Raw genomic sequence first — 23,626 nt, 5'->3', positions numbered from 1 at the left:
TTCTGCCTCCGTCGGGGTTGCCTTGATTTACTATAGGCGCCGACTCGTGTGCAGTGAAACATGGGCATGTTCTACCTCAGAGAGAGGAGGCATAATTAGGAAATGTAGGTCATCAAAAGCAATTAGCCCAGTGCAGTAGCTGGGAAGAGTTCTTACTGTATTTACTTCATCCTTAGCGCTTATTAAAGAACGCTCTAAGTGAAACCGTCGTTTCTGAGATGCACTTAAAAGCCTGAGGAGAGATAGTTCCCTCCCAAAATAATGTTACAAAAGGAAGGCAGATACTGCAGGTGCATCCACAGTGCCCCAAGAGTGGGACTGGTGAGTGTGTGAAGGAGAGAGGGCTCAGTTGGCAAATGCACACCTTTTTAAAGGAGCATGATTGAGTTAGGAGTCTCACATCTAAAGTGTCTTTCGACTACAAGAGCTTTAATTAATTTTCTTCAGGTTTTTTTTTCCCTCCATCTCTCTGCATTACAAGCTTCCCTTTGTTTAAATCCACTTGTATTTTATACATGAACACTGGAAGATGTTCCTACAGCAGCAAAGTGCAGACTGAGTTGCAAACATGTAATGGAAATGTAGTTTGCTAAAATGTTGTTAAAATGTAACACTGTTTCCACCCCCGACTTCTCTGTACTACATAGCTGAGTGCAATATTTAGCTCTGTTGAGAAAGAATGTGGTTTCGGGATCTGTGAAAGTGTGCAGCAGCTTGTTTGGCAGGGAAAGGAGCAAAACAATGAACCACATTGCACCTGTTAGTGCTCTGAAAGTGCTTTCCTTGCAGGCATGCAGGTATTTGCATTCTGCATTTATTGTGTTAAATGTAAAGGGACATCTTGAGTGGGGGGAATTCATCCTCTTCTGCCTGCCTAGAGCTCAGGCTGTGTTCAGGCTTGGCTCTCCTAATTCCCACCTGCAACTAAATGTTCTCCTGACGAATCTATGTGGAATGGCAAGCATCATTAATACAGGTAATCAAAGTGTCCTCTGAGAGTTGAAATGACACTGACTTGAACTCAGAATGAGCACCTAAGCAATTTCTTTTTGAAAAAGCAAAAAGGTGTAGTATTTTAATCTAGGTTTTGGGTTGAAACTTGATCAGTACATATCCATCGCAAAATATTAAAAGGATGTGTACTGCATCTTAAAAAAAAATGTTTCAAATTCTCTACCCATATGCCTATATTGCAGAAATTGTTTGGGCAAATTGTTTAAATGTCAGTACATTGAAACTCATGTAGACTTAAAGGTATTTAAATGAGTGGAGGCCTTGAAGGAATTCCTTTGGCTTGTACTTCATTAGTATTTGTTGCACAGCTCAAGGCTGTGTAGATCAGAGTTTGTACGTGTCCCCTTTTTGGCTGGGTGAAACATCACTGTGTCAAGAGCAGGTGGCTGTGTCCCTTTTCCAAGGATTTAGATGTTTGTCATAAATAAAAAATCCACAGTTTTGCAGGACTGCTGCTAGTGTATCACTGACATCCAAAGTGATTTTCAGGGCAGACACGTGCCTTTCACAGCACTTTTAGTGGAAAGGTTTTGGAGCAGCTTTTGGGAAGGCTCCCGTGCTCCCTCCTCAGGGCTGAGGCCATGGTTCAGCATCTCGAAGGCTGTTGTCCTCTCTTGGGCAGGAGGAGTGAATGGTGTCATGTAGGAGGTTTGATCACCATGTTCTGTAACTCTCTGGTCTTGTAGTTTTTTGAGCAACAGTGTTGTAGTTCCCCTGAGACATTAGTGGGGAAGAAGGGGAGGCATGGTTTGAGCAGGTGGGCTAAAAGCAGGAGCTCAGTTCTGTTAGTGCTGTATTAATGCAATTAACGTGTACATTGCAGTGAAAGTAGTCTTTGTACAGTTGTTGGTGTTTTTAAATGAATTATTGTCTCTAGTTTTATGTCTTTAAAATGCAAAAGGTGAGGAGAAAGCACATACTGCAGACCTGTCTCGAGGGGCACAGGAGGGTGAGGGATGTCCTGGCAAAGCAGCCCAAGAGGTGCCATTATCCCTCTCTGCATTTGCAGGGTGCACAGGAAGCTTCTGGGGGGCAGAGGCTTTTCTCAGCCCAGTGATGTAGGCTGGGCTGAACTCGTGGTGAGCCTGCAAGGAAATGCAGGGCAATGCATTGATTAAAGTTTCCATCTCTTAAAAGAGCCTGCACCAACTGCTGTACCTTGCATGTGCTCTTCGTGTTTTACTGCTTGCTGTTTTATCCTTGTTCCCTTCTTATGACTGTAAGCCTCAGGTGGGAAGTTGGTGCCAAAGTAGGACTTGGAAAACTGGCTCTTTCTTTTCCATTGTCACTGTGAGATCAAGGAACAATAGCCATATTACTTACTGAATAGTTTTCTTTAAGAATTTATTAAAATTGTCAGTATAGTATTAGACTGGTTAAGGTTATTTTCAGGTTGAAATGTCCCACCTAGCTCTGTGGTGGCAAATTTGATCATTAGATCATTCTCTGTTTGCTTTTTTTATATTGAGATGTATTATTGACTGTTTAAAACCATTGGTGTGTCTCCAAGGATTTAACTCCATTTCATGGCTACCAGCAAACTTCCATAGGCCTGCTGGCATTACACTTTTTTTGCCTTACTAGAACTAGCTGGGAGAAGGAAAATGGTCAGAATTTAAAATTTCTGCCAGTATTGTTGTTATATATGTCTAGACACCTCAGGGCACTCTTGCAGCTTGTGTTAGCATAGCTAAAATATGACAGACAGGTCAACTTCTCTGAAAGCATGAATGAAACCTATTATTAGAGGGGAAAAATGCTGGGTTAGTATAACCTCTGCCCGTGGGGCCCTTGTTATAAAATAACATGGGAGCAGCCGGATGCTCCTCCATGAAAGGCTGCTTATTGAGTGAATTCAGTGTGAAGAAAAATATTCTGTGTTGCCTCTGATGATGGCCATTGCTCCTTGAGCTGAATTGGTTCCAGAGGGAGCCAGGACTGCCAGGTGCCCTCTGGAGCAATTGCTTCTCCTCCATGCCCATCCTTGGTGTGTGGCAGTGGAGATGTGGTGGCAAGCACTGGGTCGTGTCTGGAGCTTCCCACCAGAGAGACTCAATAGGATCAGATGTTCATGATGATGATTCTTGGCCATTTGTGCAACTGAAATCTACACGTTGGTTCCCACATACCTCAGAGAGATGATAGGAGATGTCAGAGCTGGCTGGTGATGATGCTTCCTTTTTGAGATGGAGCTAGGTGGGCGCTGCTTTTCAGCAGAGTTGGATTAGTCAATATAAAATTAAAGCTTTTAAATACCCTCTGAGAATGACACTGATATGCTTTTCAGTGTTAAAAATTACAAAACTTGGAGCCTTCTTGGTACAAGGACATGTGCACACAGCAGATCAGCAGACAATGGCAGACCTGCCAGCAGCTTGTCAACTAACTGTGAGGAATCTAACAAAATCCATTTTAATGCAAAACAAATATTCTTGTAGTTTTTTCGAGAAGTTTTTTATATTTGGCTGATAAAACTACAATTTAGTGAAGGAAGGATGAAATGAGTTGCTGAACTGCAAACTCAAATGAAAATTTGTACCAGCACTAGTGAAGCTGGGAGATGCTCATGCCATTTACCACTGTGTTCAAATTGTGGGCACCTTGTTCAAGAAGCTGCAAAGCCCCACATTTCCCTGTTGAGGGTATTTCATTATTTTTCATTTTTCCTTTGAAAAGACTTCCCTACCTTAAAATAAGCAGAGTATCCTTGCCAAAGATCTTTCAGCCTCTTTAGAATAGGGCATTTAGATTACTGGGGACAAAGTGAGTGTCTTGAATGCTCTGTGTCAAGGCACGAACAAATGGCACAGAAACAGTAGTACAGTACAGAGTGAAACCTGACAACTTGGTGTTAAAGGAAAGGAATGCTGCTGTATGGTTCGATTGTGATCAACTTATCTTCAAGTGGGTTTATTAGCAATTTAATGGAATATTGGTTATTCAAGAGCCATAATAGCCCTGGTTGAAATGTCCCTTCTGCACGGTTTTCCCATACCCTGTGGAATGAGCAGAATGTGACAGTTGAGCTTTCAACAGGCTTCATGAATTTTAAATACTTTTCAGCTGTAAAATGGGGCACATGGCGTTTGGTCAACGATGGACAAGGAGCTGGCAGCCGCTGAGGGTATTATGGGATATTGAGTGTCTGGGAGATAATGAATGCTTGGCTTATCCAGGTGCATTCTTGGCCTGCTGTGCATGTCCAGACAGAATGGAATATATTTCTCTGTCCAACATTTAACAATTGATCATTTTGTAATTGTAGGCAGAAAGTATTTAGAACATTATTTTCTCAGCATGCCTGTGTACGACTTAAATTTCATGTCATCATCTTTATCCAGCAAAATCTTCTCTGTTTTTCTCTAGCAATGCATTCATGCCACTTAAACTTTTCCACTAACCTGATTTTAAGCTTAGTGGATCTCAGAGAGTCTATTCTTCTAGTGACTTTAAATCTCCATCTTTTTAACATCCTTTTTTTTTTTCCAGTGAATTTTTAAAATCTGACTGAAATTATTTCCACTTGGTGTGGGTTGAAATTTCAGCCCAACTTTTTGTAGTGAGCTGGTTGCTGGCTCCTGCTTTATGGAAAATAGTCTTCTTTCATTTTAAAGGCTAAATGGTGAAAGAGAGGAAGGAGAAACCCAGGCATGTTTTACTCCTGGGCGGCTGGCTAAAGTTGTTCTTATGTGCCTCAGTTCTGCTTAGATATTAAAACACAACATGTTCAAAGGACAACCAGATTCATTATGGTTTTAATTGTATGTACCTGGAAGAGGAGGTTGCTGCTTGGATTCCTGAGATCAGTCAGATTGAAGCTCCCCTTTGCTTGATCAAGAAGCTTTTCTAGGACAAGAAACCTTAGGTGCCCCCCCCTTATTCTGGTTTTCCTGCATGTACCAGTCCCTATCGGTGCTGCCCTGGTCCAGCTTTTTCCATGTGTCCCTTTCCCTGTTAATCCCTGGGATGGTGCTGTGCTCACCCCCGTCTCAGGTCAGTCTCTTGGGCCAATGGCCACTCCACACCAGGTGCATCAGCACATCCCTTGAGACTGTCTCAGGAGTAGGGCAGTAAGTGGGTTTGGGTCCATAATTAGCAGTGTGTGGGCAGTAACAAATGGGATCATTATCTCTGTGGCCCTTTCTGAACTCCATGGTTCATAAACTCCCAAAACTGTGCCAGAAACTGCACCTGCTTTTGGTGCAAGCTTTGATTAATCATGAAACTGTCTCAGATCTGCAATCTAGAGGCATTGGTGTGGGATCTATGTATGAGGAGAAATTAGTTGTCATCTCCTTGAGAGTACAGTTCAGGAGTCCCTTGGTATTCTTTCTTGTCCCTCCTGTGGCCTTGTTTGATGAAAAATGGTTGAGGCTTGAGGACAAGCTGTGCTGGTTGGTATTTTGGCACAGCCCCTGAGCCAGGAGAGGCTGATTGATGCTACTGTGTAACCACCTTGCCACCTGGGTAAGGGCCGGCCTTGGACCTCCACGTTGGCAGAGTGGCAGGCTATCATCAGCTGAAATGCCAAAAAAACCTTTTTCTGAGTATGTAATGTTCAGCCCAGTTTAGTGAGGTCGTGCTCAGATTACTCAGAACTGAGCAGACCAGATGTGACTTGTGTGGGTGTCTTGGGGGCAGCATATCCACCCACATCATCCAGGAGCCTGCTGCTGAGCTGTGGTGATCCACTTGGGGACCAGGCCACTTCTGGTCTTTACTTTTTCTTCCCTTCTCGAAAGAGGAAATGGAATGGACACAAAGGGCCTGTGTGGGTAAAAAGGGAGATTGATTGCCAAAGCAAATCTGTCAGCTGGTGGAAGTGGGAACGGCAGGTACAGAATGTCCTTACAAGGGTGTGCTGGTGGCTGTTTGTAGGACAGAGCTAACCTTTTTTGTCTTGCTCTTAACACACTCTTACTGCATGACTTCATTGAATAGCAGTTCTAGAGCATCTTGTTCTTCATTGAATAGCAGTTCTAGAGCTCTTTTCCTGATGGGCTTTCAAGAGCCAAGGCCCTTTCTGGTATCAACACTGGGAAAATGAGTTGGAAACTCTGCCACAACCCACATCCCACAAATTTCTGAGTTCAATATGCACAAGGGTGTGCGTCTGACCTACTTAAAGCAAGAAAACAACCAGGAGTGGGCTTTTCTTCTCAAAACCCCTCAAAACGATTGCAGCACTGCTTTATTTTCTTTAGGCCTGGGCAAGTCCAGAAAGGCAGTGCTTATTGTCAAAAGGAGATGATAGACTTCCCTCATGTCCAAATGGAGCAGATTCAGGCAGGCAAGACCATGGATTGTAACCAACATTGGTATCTGGTTTTGCAAAACTGAAGTCTACCCTTTCCTGTTCCCAGATTTGTCCATCTCTGTTTTTGGCCTTTACTCAGAATCTTGCTGAAAAATGTATTATATATTGACAGTGGCACTTTGTGAACTCAGAGCTAATGGCTCCAGAAATAATCACCTTTGAGATTATTATAGTCTAACTTCTGCATATGCTAGGTCTGACATTTGCTTTGCGCAGCTATGAATGCCTGTTTAAAACACAATGAAGTAAAGTCTGAAATGCAGTATTTGTGATTTAACAAGCTGGAGAAATGGGTGGTGGATGTAAACTTTCAGGAGACAGTACAGTAGTGTGTCTTGGACTGAGAGGCCTTTTTGTTAGAACTGTGGTTGGTCTCTGGAGAGCTAAGCTGTGGGCACAGGGAGCTGAGCTCTGCTGGCTTAGAAACCTAATTTCACCTCTGGATCACAGGATGGTCTTCTGCCCTCTGAATCTCTGTGCCTCCTTTTCTTAAAGACAGGGCTGGAGGCACCTTCCCCCTTTCACCAAGAGCTTGGACACAAAGGCAGATCAGTCATTGCAGTCATTAGAAGATGCCTGATTTGATACCATCTACAGCTTCTGCCAAGCCCCAGCTGTGCCCCTGCCCATGGGGCATTTTGGGAGCCTGAGTGGCGCCTCACCCGTGGCCCCACCACCCAGGGGAAAAGCTGCCCTGCTCTTGGCAGGTGTGAGATGGTGGCTTGCAAAATCATTTCCCTGTTTCCACTGTCTTTTGAAAAGATAATTTCCTTCTTCTGTCAATAACATAAATCCCATAATATGGTTAGTGCACAGGAGAGCAGTAAATAATTTAGGAAGCAGCCTATGTTTAGAGTGCATCAAGTACTAATATAGAGAAAGAAAAAATCCCCACACATCAGTTACAGTAATTGGTGGAAGGCACCAGTCCGAAGGGTAATGAGCTCCATTTTTAAAGCACGAGGAAATTAGATTTTTATAAATGTCAAACGCAGTTATTGTCCTCCTTCCTTGAAACAGAGCTGAGCTGGCTGGAGCCCATTGTCTCTCAATCAGCTTTGCTATGGATTAGACACATCCCGGCTCACACCAGGAATGTGCTTATTAGAAAAATATCACTGCACAAAGCATACAAGCTTTAACACTCAGCCCATGTACTAATGGATACACGTACAATGAAACCCAATATCACGTTACAAACCTTAAGCTGACCTGAGATAATAAGATACAGAAATCTGAAAGGATACAGATGAGTGCTCTCTTTGTGTGCAACATTTCTGACTACCTGGGATTTTAGTTCTCAAATAAAGGAGATAAAGTGAGGGAAGGTGACTTTTCCTCTTGGCTGCTTCTAAAAGAGCCAGCAGTGTAAGTCTTCTTCATAGTGACAATGCTTGTAATCAGGTAGTGTCCAAATATTTTCTGTATTTTACTGGTGTCTCCTGGGTAACTGCAGTTCCACAGAGGACTTTTCTATTCACTGTTTTTTAGTTCTTTCCCAGAAAAAAAGCAAGAGGTGGTTATTTGTTTATACATCAAAGCTAGCTCTGTGAATTAGTCTTTCATTCATAATGAATGAAAATGTCACTAATATGTTTTAAGACACCACGGTTCAGAAAATGGCTATCAGTTATTTGGTGAGGGTAAAGTGTGAGCAGAATAGAGGGCTTTGTAAAATCAACCCCCTTTCCTACATCCCTTTTTTAAACATCTTACTTGAGGATAACAGCCACCTGTCCGTCCTTAGCTTGAGATTATATCTCGTTCCCACTCTGTAGAAGCTCTGTTAGAAAGTAGCACAGTCCTTCATGATGTGAGAAGGTTTAAGGATGGAGCCAAGCTTTAGAGTCCCTTTTGCAGTGATGAGATAAAGATTCAAGCTACTTGTGTGGACTTTACCCCATGCTAAGCCAACTCTGAATGCTGCAGGTGCTGTTTCCAAGGTGGTACTGTGTCAAACACATTCCATGGACATGCTGTGTTGGGGACCCAGCTCAGGACTGCTGCAGAATGGCTTTAGAGATGCTGTGGTGGGGATCATGTGAGTCTGTGCTGTCCCCTGTACAGGAAATTCAGCTGATGGGCTATTCAGTCCTAGTTGGTTTTTCTGGAATTCTTTATTTGCGAGTGTGCTTCTTTATGGGGCTTTCTTTTCAGTTGTCTTTTTAATAATGTCAGGTTTTCTGTTCAGTCTTCTTCATCTCAGCTTGTGCTTTTTTCATCTCTGCTTCAACTGATTGAAGTTTCTGGTGTTGCCTGTGGGAAATAAAAAGAGTAACTTGAGACTTCTATTTTACACAAGCAAAGGATGTTGAAAGATATTCCTAACATGCAATCGTCAGCAGACATGTGAACAGCACTTCCCAGTTAAAACTCTTAAGAATTTCTGCTGGTTGCTTGAAGTCCTTACAAAACCATGTTCTGTAGCTTGAATCCATGAACACCCGTCATGGAAAAGTGATCCAGCTATTTATATGGCAGTCATTTTATTTGTTTAAATTTGGCTTTATAAGCTAAAATGAACCCAGCTGTTGGAGGAAAACAATGTGAGGATGTTACAAGTATCTTAAAAGCCTTGGACACCATGAAGCAAATTAAACTAGTTTTCTGTGACTTTGAACAAATTTTAGTTCTGATAACTTTCCTTAATGTCTGTGCTACTGCTGCATCAACCCCTGTAAATTAAATAAAGAAACAATTCAGGACATCTCTGATGTAGCCTGGTAGTTAAATGGTAATCAGCAACTGGTGATTAAAACATCCATATGACTCAAATCACAAATCCAAAGTCAGCATTTACATTCCACTAGCCTCATTAGCTAGGCACTTTAGTTAATTGGTGCTCCAGTGCAAGGGTTATTAGTTGGCCTTCTGGGCCAGGGATGTGAAGTGCTTCTGCCTCCCTGCCTGCCCCTGCCTGGGGAGCTCCTGCTGCCCTTGCTCGCTGCAGTGGTCTCTCTTCTCAGCACCGGGCATGCTTTGCAATGCTCAGGTAAAAGCAGGTTCCCCACCTGCTAAAGGGAGCTCACACCCGCAGTGGTGGCTGTGGCTGTGTGTTTCTCTCATCACAGCAGCTGCTGCCCATCCCTGGTCGCAACTCTCGTCACAATTGTTGCACATTCCTGGTCCCATTAGGTCTTCAGGGAGCCTCGAGCCTTCCTCAAACCTTCACTACATGAGGCACTTCCACATAGTGTCTGCAGGCTGCCCGGGTTTTGCCCCTCTTTGCTCACCCAGATGCTGTTCTGTGGTCCGGAGAAGCTTTTGTGTGTCCCCATGGAAAGTGGGTATGGTGGTCCTCTGTGACAGTAACATCCACAGCTCTGCTGATGCTTCTACTTCTGGAGACATGCTCAGGGAGGAGGGCAGGAACAGCCACTGGCTTGATTTCCTCTGCAAGCCCAAACAGTTTCTGCTGGGAGCACCTGCTCGGCAGCACATCTCCTGAAAGGGCTTTCTCTTCTTGGTGCTTTGGCTTTAGAAGCTGCTGGAGGTTGTAGATTATTTGGAGATAGGTGACCATGCAACAGGCTGGGTGAACCTGTTTTTTCTTGTCATTTGGCCTTCTGCCTTAAATACTCCCATGTGCTGGTTTTATTTATTTATTCTAACTGCCTGTGACTGGTGTCCCAATTGGGAGTTTGCCTGTCTGCCTCGTGTCGGCACAAAAGAGTGAATCTGTGTGTTCTTGGAATGGAACCCTGCTTTTATCATGCTGCATCTCCATTACTCCATTTTAAACAATGGTTTTCTTCTTTGGGTTCTGTTGACTCTTATGCATGAAGCACCTGTACAGTAAAACCCACTGGGCTTCACAGACAAAAGAAATCATTCTGCTATCAGCATAGGGATGTTATGAAATGTTGCCATGTTTGTACAACAGCAGTTTTCCAATATTACTTCAGCTGTTCCCCATTTATTTGTAAAACACCATGTGGGTTCAATCCACATCATAAACCTAATTTTAAAGAATGCTGGAGGTAAAACAACAAGACTAAGAACTATTAAGCCTTTCTACTAAGCCTGGAGACTCTTGAGTGCCAGGTTTTTGCCTGAAGTCACTTTAACATCAGGTGAAAGACAGAGGAGCAAAAAAGAAGTGTTAATTGTAAAAGGCATGCTATAGGCTCATTCCAGGCTGCATGCCAAGGCCTTAGATGGTGCTTTGTGTGGGGAGGATGAATCCCTTGCTATCAGAAACCCCCTGGATGCAGTTCTGACTTGCAGTATAACCCATCAGAGTTCTGCAGGTGGCACAAAGATCTGCCTCTGTCCTTCACAAGTTTTAGCTGAGGCACCTGTTTTAACAGTGTGCTTGTCGAGGGTTTTTTCTCCCAAGTGAGTGGAGAATGAGAAGATGCTAGAGAAGAAGAGAAACCTCCAGAAAGCAGATGAGGCTTGGATAAAGTGCTGCCCTCAGTGTATTCCATGCAGACCTACGTCACCTGTCCTGGCAGCCCATGGGGACCTGCCCTTGCCTTTGGAGCCTGGGCTCAGGGTTAATGGGATCACTCACAAATGCCACATTGCCGGGTCATGGAAAATGAACAGGAAAAGGTAGCTTAGGTGGATCATGTCTATCTCTTTCCTTATTTCCTAAAGCCAGCACTGCTCTTAGGAAGGTGTGTCAGCCAAACTGTGTGCTGCTCTTGTGCTGAGGCTGCCACAGTGAGCGTGAAGGACCTGTCACCATCGTATGTCACCATTCCACTGCTGTGGCCAGTGTAGTTTGGCAGAGCCCAGGAGTAGGGCTGCTAGGATTGCCTCTGTAGTTGTAGAGCGCTGTAAGACTAGTATAGTGTCACTTGTTTTAGCTTCATGTATTTTTTCTAGAAATGCTTAATTTAGCACTTTAAATCATTGAGTGACCTGTGGGACCTGCAGAAATATAAAAGGAGTTCACTGTGTTTTCCTTGTTTATTAATGCTTTCTACCACCTCTAGTTAACCATGGTGAGGAAGTTTCACTGAACATTAAGATGCCCCTGTGTGGGATCAAGTTCACAGGTTTCTGTGGATGAGCTCTTATTTTTATTGACATTCTGTAAGTTATAGGTTTATGTTTTTTGTGAGTGGTTGGTTGTGTGTAGGTTCTTTTGGCTTACTAGGCACCACAGTGATATTGTTTGAATGTAGCCCCTGTTCTGATTGGCAAGTGATATGAGCCTCTATAGAAACAGATTCTGCTTTAGGCATCCTCAGCAGCCCTTAGTGGGAAAGAAGGAACCTACTGAAGCTGCATTCCCTGCTCCTAATACAAGCTTCTTTCAGCAGGAAACAGGCTCGGACTTCCAGCCATGTGTGTGGCTCTCCACAGCAGGCAGTAAGCCCCACAATCTATGGGCATGAAATGTCTTGTAATTTTGAAGCAGGGTGGCTCAAACATGCAAGGAGAACTAGTGCCTAGTAAAATTGCAAAGCCATAAGGCAGTTCAACATTTACTGACTAGGGGATTTTTCTCTTCCTGCGGACTGAAGAGGGGTTTGGGGTAGAGCTGCCACCTCTGTGGCTGGCAGAGCCACCTCTTGTGTCTGAGCAGAGTGGAAGGAATGAACCTCACTCCTCTGCTGGTACTTTTTCTGGCCCAAATCCAAGGGACAAGGTTTGCAGGAGGATATTACTGTGCAGAGGGACTGAAGTTAACATGTGCTTTGGACCCCTTGTCTGTCCCTCCTGAATGCTGCATGGCTCCTCTGCAAAGAGAAGAGCCTGATCTCTGCCACTTGCCAGCCCAGCCCCCCAGACCACAGAGGTTTCTGAAGACAGGTGGGGAACTGTGATGGGCAGGGCCACAAAGGACCCTGCCATCCATCCTGCTTAAAGTGCATTTAAAGACTTTATTTCTTATTAATTATATGTATTTCTGGCAGGTTTTAAAAAAATTTCAACAGAACAATATGTCCTCAATAACCTTCTTTTAAACAGGTTGAAGCCATGAAGAGAGTACTGGAAAGTCTCAACCTTAATATAGTTGAGATGGTGGATGAAAACGCAACCTTGGATGGTGGAGACGTCTTATTTACAGGTACAATAATTTCAGGTAGTGAATTTGCTGTTTACATGTTCTGACTGCCTTAAAGACTGCACATTGTCTGATACCAGCATAACAAAATGTCTTTCCTGTGGTTTGCTGAATCTATTATTTGCTAAATGTCACGAAGGTTGCTGAGAGATGAGCTCTCAGTGCAACCCTCAATGTCCTGCCTAATACCTGAATAAATGGAGTAGCAGTACACACACTACAAAGAACAGCACTGTGCATACAGATTTTATTTTAGCTTGTAAAGTGCCAGTAAGAAAAATGCTTTCAGTAGTCAACTGTCTGGGGTTGTTTCATATTTCTTATTACAAGCAGCTAACGTTCACCAGACTCATTTTCAGGACTTGTAAAAGCTTGATGCAGACAATTGTCACTAGTTCAATGAATTAAATGCAAAAAAAGGGCATTTTTAGTTTATCAAGGATATGGTGGACTTGTCTGTCAGATGTCATGAGCCTTACATGCATGGTTGACTACAAAGATGAAGCCACTGCCTGTGTTTTTTATGTCATTAAACCCATTAGGCATTTTCTCACATTGGCTGCACACAGCGTTGCTCCCTGCCTGTGCTGAATAAGCCTGTTTGTTTTGATCAGCATCACAGGAGACTGGCTGCCTGCCTTAGTGCACCACAGGGAAAGAAGGGTCTCCTACAGAGGCAAACCAGGAAGGGAAGCCTTCCTAAGGCAGTGCAGGTCCAGCACAGATTTTCTCTGGTGCTGGAGGATGCTGATGACTGCAGATCTGCCTTGAGACCAGAGGAAATCTCAAAGGGAGAGGGAAATGGTTAATCAGTGGTGTACTAATCCAGCCCAGCTGTTGTCTTTCCTGACCCAATGACCACTGGAGAGATTTAGAAGAGGAAGTTATTTATGCTTCTGGTTAAATATCTCTTCTGGCAAAGGATTCATTGCTTTAGATTATCAGCTCACAATTGCAGGTTGCATTCTTTTATGCTGAATTTTCAGTTTAAATACTCAGCTTGAGAAAAGAAACATATAACATGAAAATCCTTGAAAGATTGCTTCAGAATGTCTCTAAAGCTAGTCTGCTTTGTCATTCCAGGCAGAGAATTTTTCGTAGGTCTCTCCAGGCGGACAAATCAACGCGGTGCAGAAATTCTGGCTGACACATTTAAGGTTTGTAGATTCCTTCGTGCCACAGGAAATAGAAGCTGTCATTCACTGAACTAATTGAAGAATTGTACTGGTTAAGATGTTTGTCATACTCCTGTACTTTATTTAAGACCTAATTAAAAAACCCCAAAAATACAAGTTACTGAAAGGTTTGAGCATCCTGTAAAGTGATAGATGCTGGAGTTGGATCTGAAATGTGAGATTGCTGCGTAACAATCACTTGGATAGTGGGAGGCTGTTATTTTTTGAGAGCACATAAACACTCACGTTCTTCATGTTCTCATGTATCAGCCCTGTGTTTGTATTGCTGGTTCCTGGAGAGGTTTTATGTACCTACTGTTTAATTAAGCATTTTAATGTATTTCTTTATGGTTGCAACAATAGTAGTATTTGAAACATGTTCTGGATTTTATGTCAGTCTCCAGACAAGACAAGCTGGTCCAGAGGAGTGTGTCATACTTAAACAGTTGACACTGTGCCCTGGGGTTGATAATTTGCAGAGAGTAAAATTAATTATGGAATGTCTCCATATAATTTTGGAACTAGGACACTTAAAAAATATTTATAGCACCCTTCTTTACTCCCATACAGGATTATGCTGTCTCCACAGTCCCTGTTCATGATTCTTTGCATCTGAAGAGCTTTTGCAGTATGGCTGGACCAAACTTGATTGCTATTGGATCAAGTGAAGCTGCACAGAAAGCCCTCAAGGTAAAGCACCTAAGAAAATATTCTAAACAGCATATCTCTTTCTGGTCTTTTTAAAATATCTGCTTAAGGATGCTGAAATTTTAAAATACATATAGATCAGTGAAAGAGGAAACAATGACTTCGTGTTAGGGTCTCCTGTGTGTGCAAACCAAAAAGAATGTCTACATCAGGCAAGAGAATGGGGATGTTGATTTAACTTTAGTTATCTTAAGGAAATAAACAGAATATGCAGGTTATTATTTACAGCTTTTTAGACTAAAAATCTGATAATTTGGTGTTAAAAGGGAGGAAGGAGACATAGTCAGATGAGTGGAGATATTTACTTCAGATGTTGCCATGAGGAAACTTGTCTTTTAAAATTCATAGGGGAGAAGTAAAAGTTCTGTCATGAAGAAGGAGGAAGAGGCCCTACACTTGTATAGAGTGTTTATAAACATGAGCAAAATTCAACTACAATACTGGCTGCTCAGTGCCTCAATTTGAATCTGAGCCAGGGCTAATCTGAGAACTCATCAGTTTGATTAAACCCTTCTGCACAGCTTGGCTAATCATGTTGCAGTGCATCAATTTAGCTATTGTAACCAAAAACATTTTTTGTCTAACTTGATCAAATATTGCTGGTAACTAACCATCAAGTAAACACCAGCATTAATCAAGGTAAAGTAATAAGCAGATACATTTTTAAAAGAACATGATAATTAACAAGATAATCTAGCAGTTTCTGATTGTTGGTGGGTATAATTTTAAAAATAAATCAATTGTCAGTTTTCAGTAGGTTTCTCTGCACTGGAGATTTAGCAGCACATTTGGATGTGTCTGAGGATAATGTTTGCTCACACCCTGGCAGCTGAGGTTAGGGAGTCTGGGCTGGAGCAGGGTTTTGTCCCATGGCACGTGCTCTTCTCATGCTCCTGTAGAGCTGGCAGGTTACATCAGGCAGCCATGTCACAGCGACATATGGAGTTACACAGAACATGTTCCAGTGAGTTAGATCTGGCTGTTTGTGCAGGAGTCAAAATCTCTTATGAGAAACTATTGGCAAACAAATGGGTAAATTGTCTGTCTTGGAAATGATGGCATTTGCAGTGCTGCCGATCGCCAGCTTCCCCTAACATTTGAATTCCTGCTTTCTGACAATGTATTTGTATTTGTTTACTTGCCACCAAAGCAAAAAAATTCAGTTGGCAATCAGCTTCTTGCAGTCTTGTGGAAATGCAAGTGCAAGAGGATCTTGGAGGAACTGACACTTGGAGTTAAAAGCTGCTCCTTGGATTTCAGCAGATCAGCTGAGCTGTAGCAGTGCTGTCAGCTGTTCTCCTGTTACCCAGCAGAGTCTGTGGCAGTACAGTACCCTGAGCTCCTGCTGAGTCTGTTGCCTGGCACAGCTCAGCATGCCACTCCTTTATTGTAATAGCTTTTTATTTTGAACTCCTCCTTCGTGTTGCCATTTTTTTGTGACTTGAAATGCAATCATACAAGCAAGATGATTGAGCTGTCTTTAACCATCTCTGGTAATTGAGTTGTTTTCACATGTCATGTTAAGGAACTGCTTCTAGTGAACTGCTACATCATGGTACGCTAACATTTTACATTTAAAACAGGATTTATCTGCTTACATTCTTGGTTGAAATAGAAATTTTTCTTGATTGTTCTTACTGCTGCAACTTATGTATCCTTACAATGCTTTAAAAGTACAAAAAGAAATTGCATCTGGTGCTCACATATGGCCAAGTGCAATTGATCGTGAGTTCAGTGCAGTATGTGTAACGTAAAGCTCTGCGAGTGAGCTGGGAAATGAATCCACAGAGATTAGGATAATAGACCACATGCTAGAAGCAGATAATAAATCAGAAATGACATTTTAACCATTAAATCCTCTTCAGGTTTTGGCAAGTGTAGTGTATTTATTTGGACTGCAGCTGAAAAGTGGCACTTGAGGAAACTTAGTGAAAGAAAGAGACAGATTAGGTGCAGAAAATGCTGGGGCCTCTGGTGACTATCACATCTGAAACTTTAACTTCCCTCTGCTGTTTTCAGCATGCATTTAATTCCTTCTTGTAGTTAAACCTGTTTATAATTCCATATGTGTAATTCCACATTTGAACATCAGCCATGGCTGTTGAGATGATGAAGCCTGGGATTATTTTTCAGGTCCCTCGGTGAAGCCAGGATTTCCTGTAAACATGTCACCTTTGGGCTCTGATCAGGCACTGTCAGAATTTCTGACCTTTACTGTGAACGTGAATGAGGACAGATTTGGGCTGTGACAGTGCCAGTCCTAGTGTAGGGAGTTGATGTGGCAGTGCTGCAGGTGAACACCCTGCACTACTTTTTCCCCAACAAGGGACACAGCCCTGGGGTCTTGCTGGGACAGCAGAAGAGCAGAAACTGGCCCAGGACATAATCCAGTCCATGTTCCCTCAGCAGAGGCAAAAGCCAGGCAAGGTGACAATGGGAACTGTGACACAGCATCTGTTGCACACTCCTTTCTGTATTCTCTTGCTCTACACTAAATCCAGAAGAGCCACAATTGTGGCTGTTTGTATTGGTTGATACAGAGCACAATTTCCCTCCACTTTGTGATGAGTGAAGACTTGGACAGCAGCATATGATTGTGGGGACAGTCCTTGATCAGACTATCTCTGTCATCCTTAGGATAACTCAGTAGTAATCCCAAAGCATCTGAGGGTCACACATGTTGTTCCTGGCTTTCTCAAGTTCAGCTATTCCCTTGCAAGCAGTGTGAATTGTATCTGTAGTAACCTCCTACTAAAAAAGTTGTTCTCTAGCTGTTGAGAAATGAGTCTGTCCTTTGAGTAGGCTCTGATAGCAGGCATTGACCAAAGGAGCAGCCCTGGGGTCTCCCCACAGGACTGGCAGAGAAAGCCTTGGTGTGAATCCACTGCCTTGGTGTGAATCCACTGATCTGGGGTAATGCAGGGTGCGTGGGGATCACTGCTGGATCTTGGCAGGGAGGGCACTCATCCCACCATATGGCCTGAGCTCAGTCCTGCAGTCAGCTGAGTCTGGCATATTTCCTCTGAGATCTGGAATAACAGGGTGGCATGTGAAACATCTGGGATTTCAGTTGGTCATTTGGGAGGAGTGGATGCTAATTACAGAGGCAGTGTGGCCGTGGCAGATGTCAGGACTGAGCAGCATTGCCAGTCAGGGTGCAAGGCAGAGCAGGTGATGCAGCTGATAGTGTAACCCCTCACATCCCCTCACAGACTTGTCCCAGCAGGACCCAGAGCAGTGGTCACATCTGCACTTTGGTGCTAGTCCTTGGTATCTTGGAGTCCAGCCTCATTATTCAATGGGATTTTTTTATGGTCAGGACTCTGTTGGAATATCTGCAGTAGTGCAATGCCATGACTTTACCAATATACCTTTCTTTTTTCCTTCTGCTTTCAAAAAAAAGCTTGGACATGATTGTCCTGCCTTGTTCTTGACTCTCTCATTCAGTCTCTTCTGTTGGGAGTGGAGCTGCTCATTCTTCCCCTAAATTATTCCCTGGAGGACACTATTGCTAATTCATCTGTTTTGACAGCGATCAAGGGAGGCTTATCAAAACCACATCTTAAGGATAATATAGAAAGGAGTCTCTTTTGGGTAACTGTGCCCTTGGTCTGTATCCAAGCTGTGATCAGAGCAGAGCTTTTAAAGACTTGAGCACAAGGAGCTGTTCTCACATTGGCAGTTGCCCCCATTCCTTTGATTAAATGCCTTTTGTTCTTACTCCATCTTGTGTAACTGAAGTCTCTGCAATGTGCCAGCTTTTGAAGAGCTGAGCGCTGTTTCCCTGCATGACAGGAGGGTTATAGTGCCTGGATAAAGCAGAGGGATTCCCAGCTCTGCCACAGAAATGCCTCCAGACACCTCAGGGAGAGCTTCATCTCTCTGGTGTTCTTGGAAAACAGTCTGTACTGCCATGCAGCAGGAAAAGGCTCAGCTAAATCTGCTTTTCCTATTGTCTGTATAGCAACTGCCTTTTCTAGTAATGCACAAGTTTGCATGAAAACATTATCTCTTCTTCCTTAAGAATTCATCATTTGTGCCTCTGCTTATTCCCCACATGAAGTCATAATCCTCTATTTATGCTATCACAATGGGTTGCTGTGGAAATCATTACTAATATTAATAACCCAAAGAAGATGACATCAGGTAGGGAATTAGCAGAAAGTGCAGATGAATGCTGACTTTTTTGTAATGCGGGAACAAAGAAAGGTTAGTGAAATACAAAGAAGTATTGAGAACTTTCCCTTTTAAGCTAAACATTGAAAAATGAGACTTTGATTCTCTCAGCCTCGTAGATAGGAAAATTAATCAATTTATAATCAATCAAGACATGAGTCAACTTATAAAATTCTGTGTACTTTCCTTTATCTCCTTCTGATTCTTCATTACTTTATGAATTAGGGTTTTCATACCGTCTCAGAGGATGTAGGTCTTCACTGAGTGCCAGATGGCCTCCTACCTTAAAAAGTCAACTCATGTTTTACTTTGAATTAATTTTAGATCATGTAATAGCCACTGCACTTATCTGAATGTTAGTGCTGTTCAGTTTCTGAACAGCATATGTGCAGAAGAATCTTTGGAAGATACAGACTCAAAAGGATGTATTTATATACTAGAGATTATTGTATGAATCCATTTTGTTTGTTGGTTTTTAAAGGGTGAGGAAAGTATCCCTTTTAGTACATGTTTTTCCTCACCAGAAAGGCTGTCAGCCACAGGAGCTGGGTCAGAGGCTGACTGAGAAGATGTCATGTGCTTTGCGTAAATGGGGACTCACGTTTCTATTCCTTTGCTTCTTTTTTTTCCCTTTGACTATTCTCTCCCCGAGTTCCTGTTCCAAGCGACAGGATGTTCGTGCTCCCGCCTTCTCCACTGAAAACAACAGCCCACGTAATGCGCTTCCTTTCCTCTTCTCAGGTCACGGTTTCCCTTTGCAGTGGTCCTTGGCAGAGCTGGCAGGCAGGTGACAGCGTGGCCATGAGGGATGGTGGCTCAGAGGGGCAGAGCAGTGCAGGTGTGCACGCGAATGACACTCGGTGCCCGTCACATCTGTGGTGATGCAAAAGGCGTCCTGCGCCAGGAAAAGCCAAGGAGCAGGGTGGGAGAGGTTGCTTAAAGGAATTCTTCCTTCTGGAAAACATGACTGAGAGGGTGCAGCAGGGAGGCAAAGCCCAAAGCCCAGCTGCTGAGACCGTGGGTGTTAGGCGGAAATTAAAGCAACACTCTGGCTGTGGATGGACTAAGAAATCTGGTGTACTGACCATGGCAGACCGGGGCGCTGCTGGCGTCACAGAGATCCTCAGTGTGCTTTGTGTCTGTAGGTCTGGGCTCTCCTGTCCTGTATCTGTATCACACTTCTCAGTGCCTGACAAGAAGGCTTAGATCATTCTCCTTTGATTTCTGCTGCTCACAGTGGCTGTGATGGCCCCTTCCTACTGAGTCTACTATGCTGTTGTTGTCTCTTCTGCCTGTGTGCATGTCAGGGGGGACACTCCTGATAGATCTTGACATTCCAGCAAGGTCACTGGCTTTTCCAGCTCTGCTCTTCTGTCCCCTCTGGCCAGCCTAGCCAAGTGTTTCATGGCCATTGCTTTGTTTCAAGGAAACTCTGAGAAGCTGCTGAGTCCCTGTATGAGGCACACAGTGTTGTGGCACAGCTCATCAGCTCCACTCTGTCCTGCACTTTCTTGCATTGAACCCAAAGGCTGCTGCTTTCTCTCTCCAGTGCCAATTGTTTCTCTAAATATGAAGAAATGAGGAAGAAACTCAAAGGACAGTCAGGGCACTAAATCAGTGAATGAATTTTGGTTTCAGTGTAAAGTGATGTGCAGCTGGGACAGAGAGAATGACAATTCTGAGTGTTACTCTGACGTTATTCTGAACATCACATATGAAATAATGTGCTCTGTCTGTCATTACTGCAGAAGCAAGATCCTGAGCTTGTTGAAGTTTCTAGCTCAGCTGAAAACCAAACAGAGAACATCATTTTGCCTCTGATAAAGCTGTGGTGCATCTGCATGTGGTGTTGTGTGCACTTTGCATGCATAGGCCCTCTATTTCAAAAAACGTGAAGTATAACTGGAAAGATTCAGAAAAGTTCCCTAAGGACTGACAGATGCCTGGACAGCTTGCCTAAGGAGACAAACTAAGCAAGCTATGACTATAACCTGGAAAAAAGACAACTAAGATAGGATCATAGATGCCTAAAAAGTCAGTAATGATGTGGAAAAGGTGAGCAGGAATCAACTGTTCACTGTGTCTTCCAGTGCAAGAGTCAGGGGAGCTCTAAAAGTGTGTAAAGGTAAGCGCTAAAGGGCCAAATAAAAAAAATAAAGAAAAGAAATGTTTCCTTGCACAGAACCTGTTTGAACTCTGTAGCTACCTTGCTACATGTTCAAAAGCAAACTGGGCAGACTCCTGGGCCTGGGACAGTGCTCAGCTGGTAGCACTCTATGACAACTGATGGGTAGACGTTCCTGGAAACCATGTACCAGATCTTGGTCACCTGCACTCCCTATCTTGGCATGCAAAAATAGGTACCATCACCTCTCACCTGAGACTGGAGACACCCTACCATGCAGCACTAAAAAAGAAGCTCTTCTGGGTGTTGAGAGAATTTTAAAAAGGCAGATTTGGCAATCAGCAGTATTTTCCAGGTAGCAAGCACTAATTCACCTTTCTCAGCTGTCCCTCCAGATGGCAGTGGACTGGTCAGGTGCCTGTCTTCATCTTTTGCCTTTTCTGCATAAAGTCATAGCCCGACATTGTTCCCAGACAAGTGGCCTTTCCTCCAAGGAGAAAAGAAACGTTGACCTTCCAAACTCCCATCCAGCCTGGGGCCACGTGGCTGCCTATTGCTGTTATTCTTCTCAGCAGTTTTAGTTGCCCTGCACCACAAAAATACTTCATTTTTGTCATTGTAGATGAAACCTTGACGTGTAGATGAAACCTTGAAGTGTAATCCTTTCTCACACCTTGGATTCTCTTGGATCCCAGGCCAAAGGTTGCTTAAGCATCAGTGTCAAATGGGCTAAAGTTTAATGTGCTTGGAAAGAAAGAAAAGAGGTGGAATAGAAAAAATACCTTAAATAGTTTGACATGACTAGTTTTCTTTTAAGAATGCTTTGACTTGAAGGATTTAAGAAAGGATAGCTGGAAGCTGGTGGGGGAATGATCCCATGGCTGTAGGGTTACACTACACTTGAGCTTAGATTTGATTTTTCTTCTAAATGTTGGCAGTCAGGAAAACAGTGGCTAATCAATACAAACATCAAACCCTGCAAATCTGGGCTTCTCTGCCAGCATCACACAGGCATTTTTAAGTGTGGTGCTCAATGCCCTGTTAGCAAGAGGAACATTCAGTGTATGTTTGGTTTTGCTTATGGGGAGTTGGAGATAGAAATGTGCATTGCAGGTGGGTTTGGTCGCTCTCTGTCCTGCAGCAGTCTGGATGAGAGTAGGTCCCAGAGTGAGTGGGCAGCAGGGCTCAGACTGGGGCCTTCCTCATGGAGGGGGGAAGGGGGGAACATTTGTAGCTAGGCTTGGCCTCTTTTAAAAGTGCATGCAGTCATCTTAATTCTGTCAGAGATAATAGACCCAAAATACATACACTTTTTTCCTTCATGTATAATGCTGCTTCATAGTTAGGATTATTTAGCTTATCCATTACCTCAGTTGTCTGAGGACACACTATAAAAAAACTTATAGAGAAGGCATTTTAGGCTATGTGGATGACTTCAGCATAAGGAAAGCATGACTAAGGGCTGAGAGAATGTGCAGTGAAAATTACCCTCTTTAGGCTGAAGACAATTCCCAGAAAAACTAGGCACGCGGGAAATGCCTGGCTCTTAACATAGCTGGTTGTACAACGTTTGTGGACAGAAAGCCAGCCCTCAATAAAGCATCATATTTTGGGATGTATCTGATAGAAAATACAATCAAAGGACCTTGCTTTTATCTCCTTTTCTCTGCCCTGGAGTCAATCTGGCCAGGCACATGTACTTAATGACTTCACATAATAGAAATACAGAAAACCACATGGGTCTGCGAAGTGCCCTGATTGTGTCATATTGGTGCATTTCTGCTGCATCCAAAGCCTCCCTGTGGGGCAGGTTTGGGGTGTTATTCCCTGGGCACTCTCTCAAGTAAGTGGTTTTTGAAATTTTACTGCAACAGTCAGGCATAGTTATAACAGCGATGAAAGCTTGCAAATATGATTTCCTTTTTATCTTAAGAGCTGAGGAAGAGAGTAATCTTGTGTTGTCAAACCTCCAGTTAGTAATAAAAGCTTTCTTGTGGTGTTGTTCCAGCTAGCTGAGATCCCAGTCCGACTATCACAGCTGTGTCCTCAAACTCCTGTGCTGCTTTGTCTCACTTTCTCACTCAGGTTTTCTGATTTGTTTCTGAACTAATTCAGTCACCATTTGTGTGCTTTTTAATATTGAAAACAATCCTCTTAAGGTGCCCTTGGCATCATCTCCCGGGCTCCCCAAAGCTGGTCCTTGAGGCATTAGGGCCCTGCCACTTGTCCTTTTTTTCTGCTTGCTGGTGTACTTCCCACTTAAGCATTTTGCAGAAGCAAATGAATGGGAGACTTGTCTTTACCCTTCTGCTTAAGAATTCTTTCATAATTTCATATGGAAGCATTCACAGTGATTCACAATATATTTCTGATGTTCCTACAGAAAACCTACAATATCAGAATTCTGTTTCCAACAAGAAGTGGAGAAAGAACAACTGCTTGGAAGCTTAGTGCAATCCAGACATAGTGGCTTTTCTTCTACTGATACATGTATTTTAGTGCAGATTTAATAAATGCTTCTTCAGTCAAGACTTAAAAATATTGTGTAGGAAGGAAAAGGGAAGCTGCAGGTAGAGGTCGTGTCTGCTGACTCTGGTTACCAGGTAGAAGAGCCACACTAGGTGCAAGACACCTGCAACATCAAGGAAAGCAGAATAAAACTCATCTTAGCAACATAACAGAAACAAAATTATAAAAACGAAGATCAACTGTGCTAAGCATATGAAAATACAAAATTCCATCTGGTGAAGTAAAGGTGCAAGGATTTTTGCCTAGAGAAACACATTAACCTTTTATGGAGGTAGATGTGTCCTTGGGAACTTGGGAGAGTTTCATAACATGAGAAGGAACAAGAAATGACAATCTGATAACACTTCCTCAAGAATGCATGGCATTCTTTGTTGTGAGTTTCATGTCCTCCACGGGATGTGGATGACTCAGGCTAGAACATGAAAAATGTAGACCTATAAAGGAATTACTTACCATAGGTGTGGGCAAGCATGAGATCTTTGTTGCTTCTCAGTATGTTATGTAGACCCTGTTATAAATCAGCTATATGTAGTATTTCTTTAATGAATGAGAAGTAGAAC

At 43.1% G+C, this 23,626-nt stretch overlaps 1 protein-coding gene across 2 annotated transcripts in view; it reads left to right on the top strand.

Annotated features, from left to right (window-relative positions):
- DDAH1 (dimethylarginine dimethylaminohydrolase 1) overlaps positions 1-23,626 on the top strand; it is a 58,731-nt gene that overhangs the window by 28,999 nt on the left and 6,106 nt on the right. For both annotated transcript variants that reach the window (XM_038144484.1, XM_038144483.1), the window contains exons 2-4: positions 12,257-12,356; positions 13,437-13,510; positions 14,099-14,218. In XM_038144484.1, coding sequence (XP_038000412.1) covers positions 12,257-12,356; positions 13,437-13,510; positions 14,099-14,218 — 294 coding nt within the window. The remainder of the gene's footprint in view (positions 1-12,256; positions 12,357-13,436; positions 13,511-14,098; positions 14,219-23,626) is intronic.

Source organism: Motacilla alba, chromosome 8, assembly GCF_015832195.1.
Source record: "Motacilla alba alba isolate MOTALB_02 chromosome 8, Motacilla_alba_V1.0_pri, whole genome shotgun sequence".
In the NCBI taxonomy this organism is placed as follows: domain Eukaryota; kingdom Metazoa; phylum Chordata; class Aves; order Passeriformes; family Motacillidae; genus Motacilla; species Motacilla alba.
Note: the sequence above shows the minus strand (reverse complement) of the source record. Positions and strands in the feature narration are given on the sequence as shown.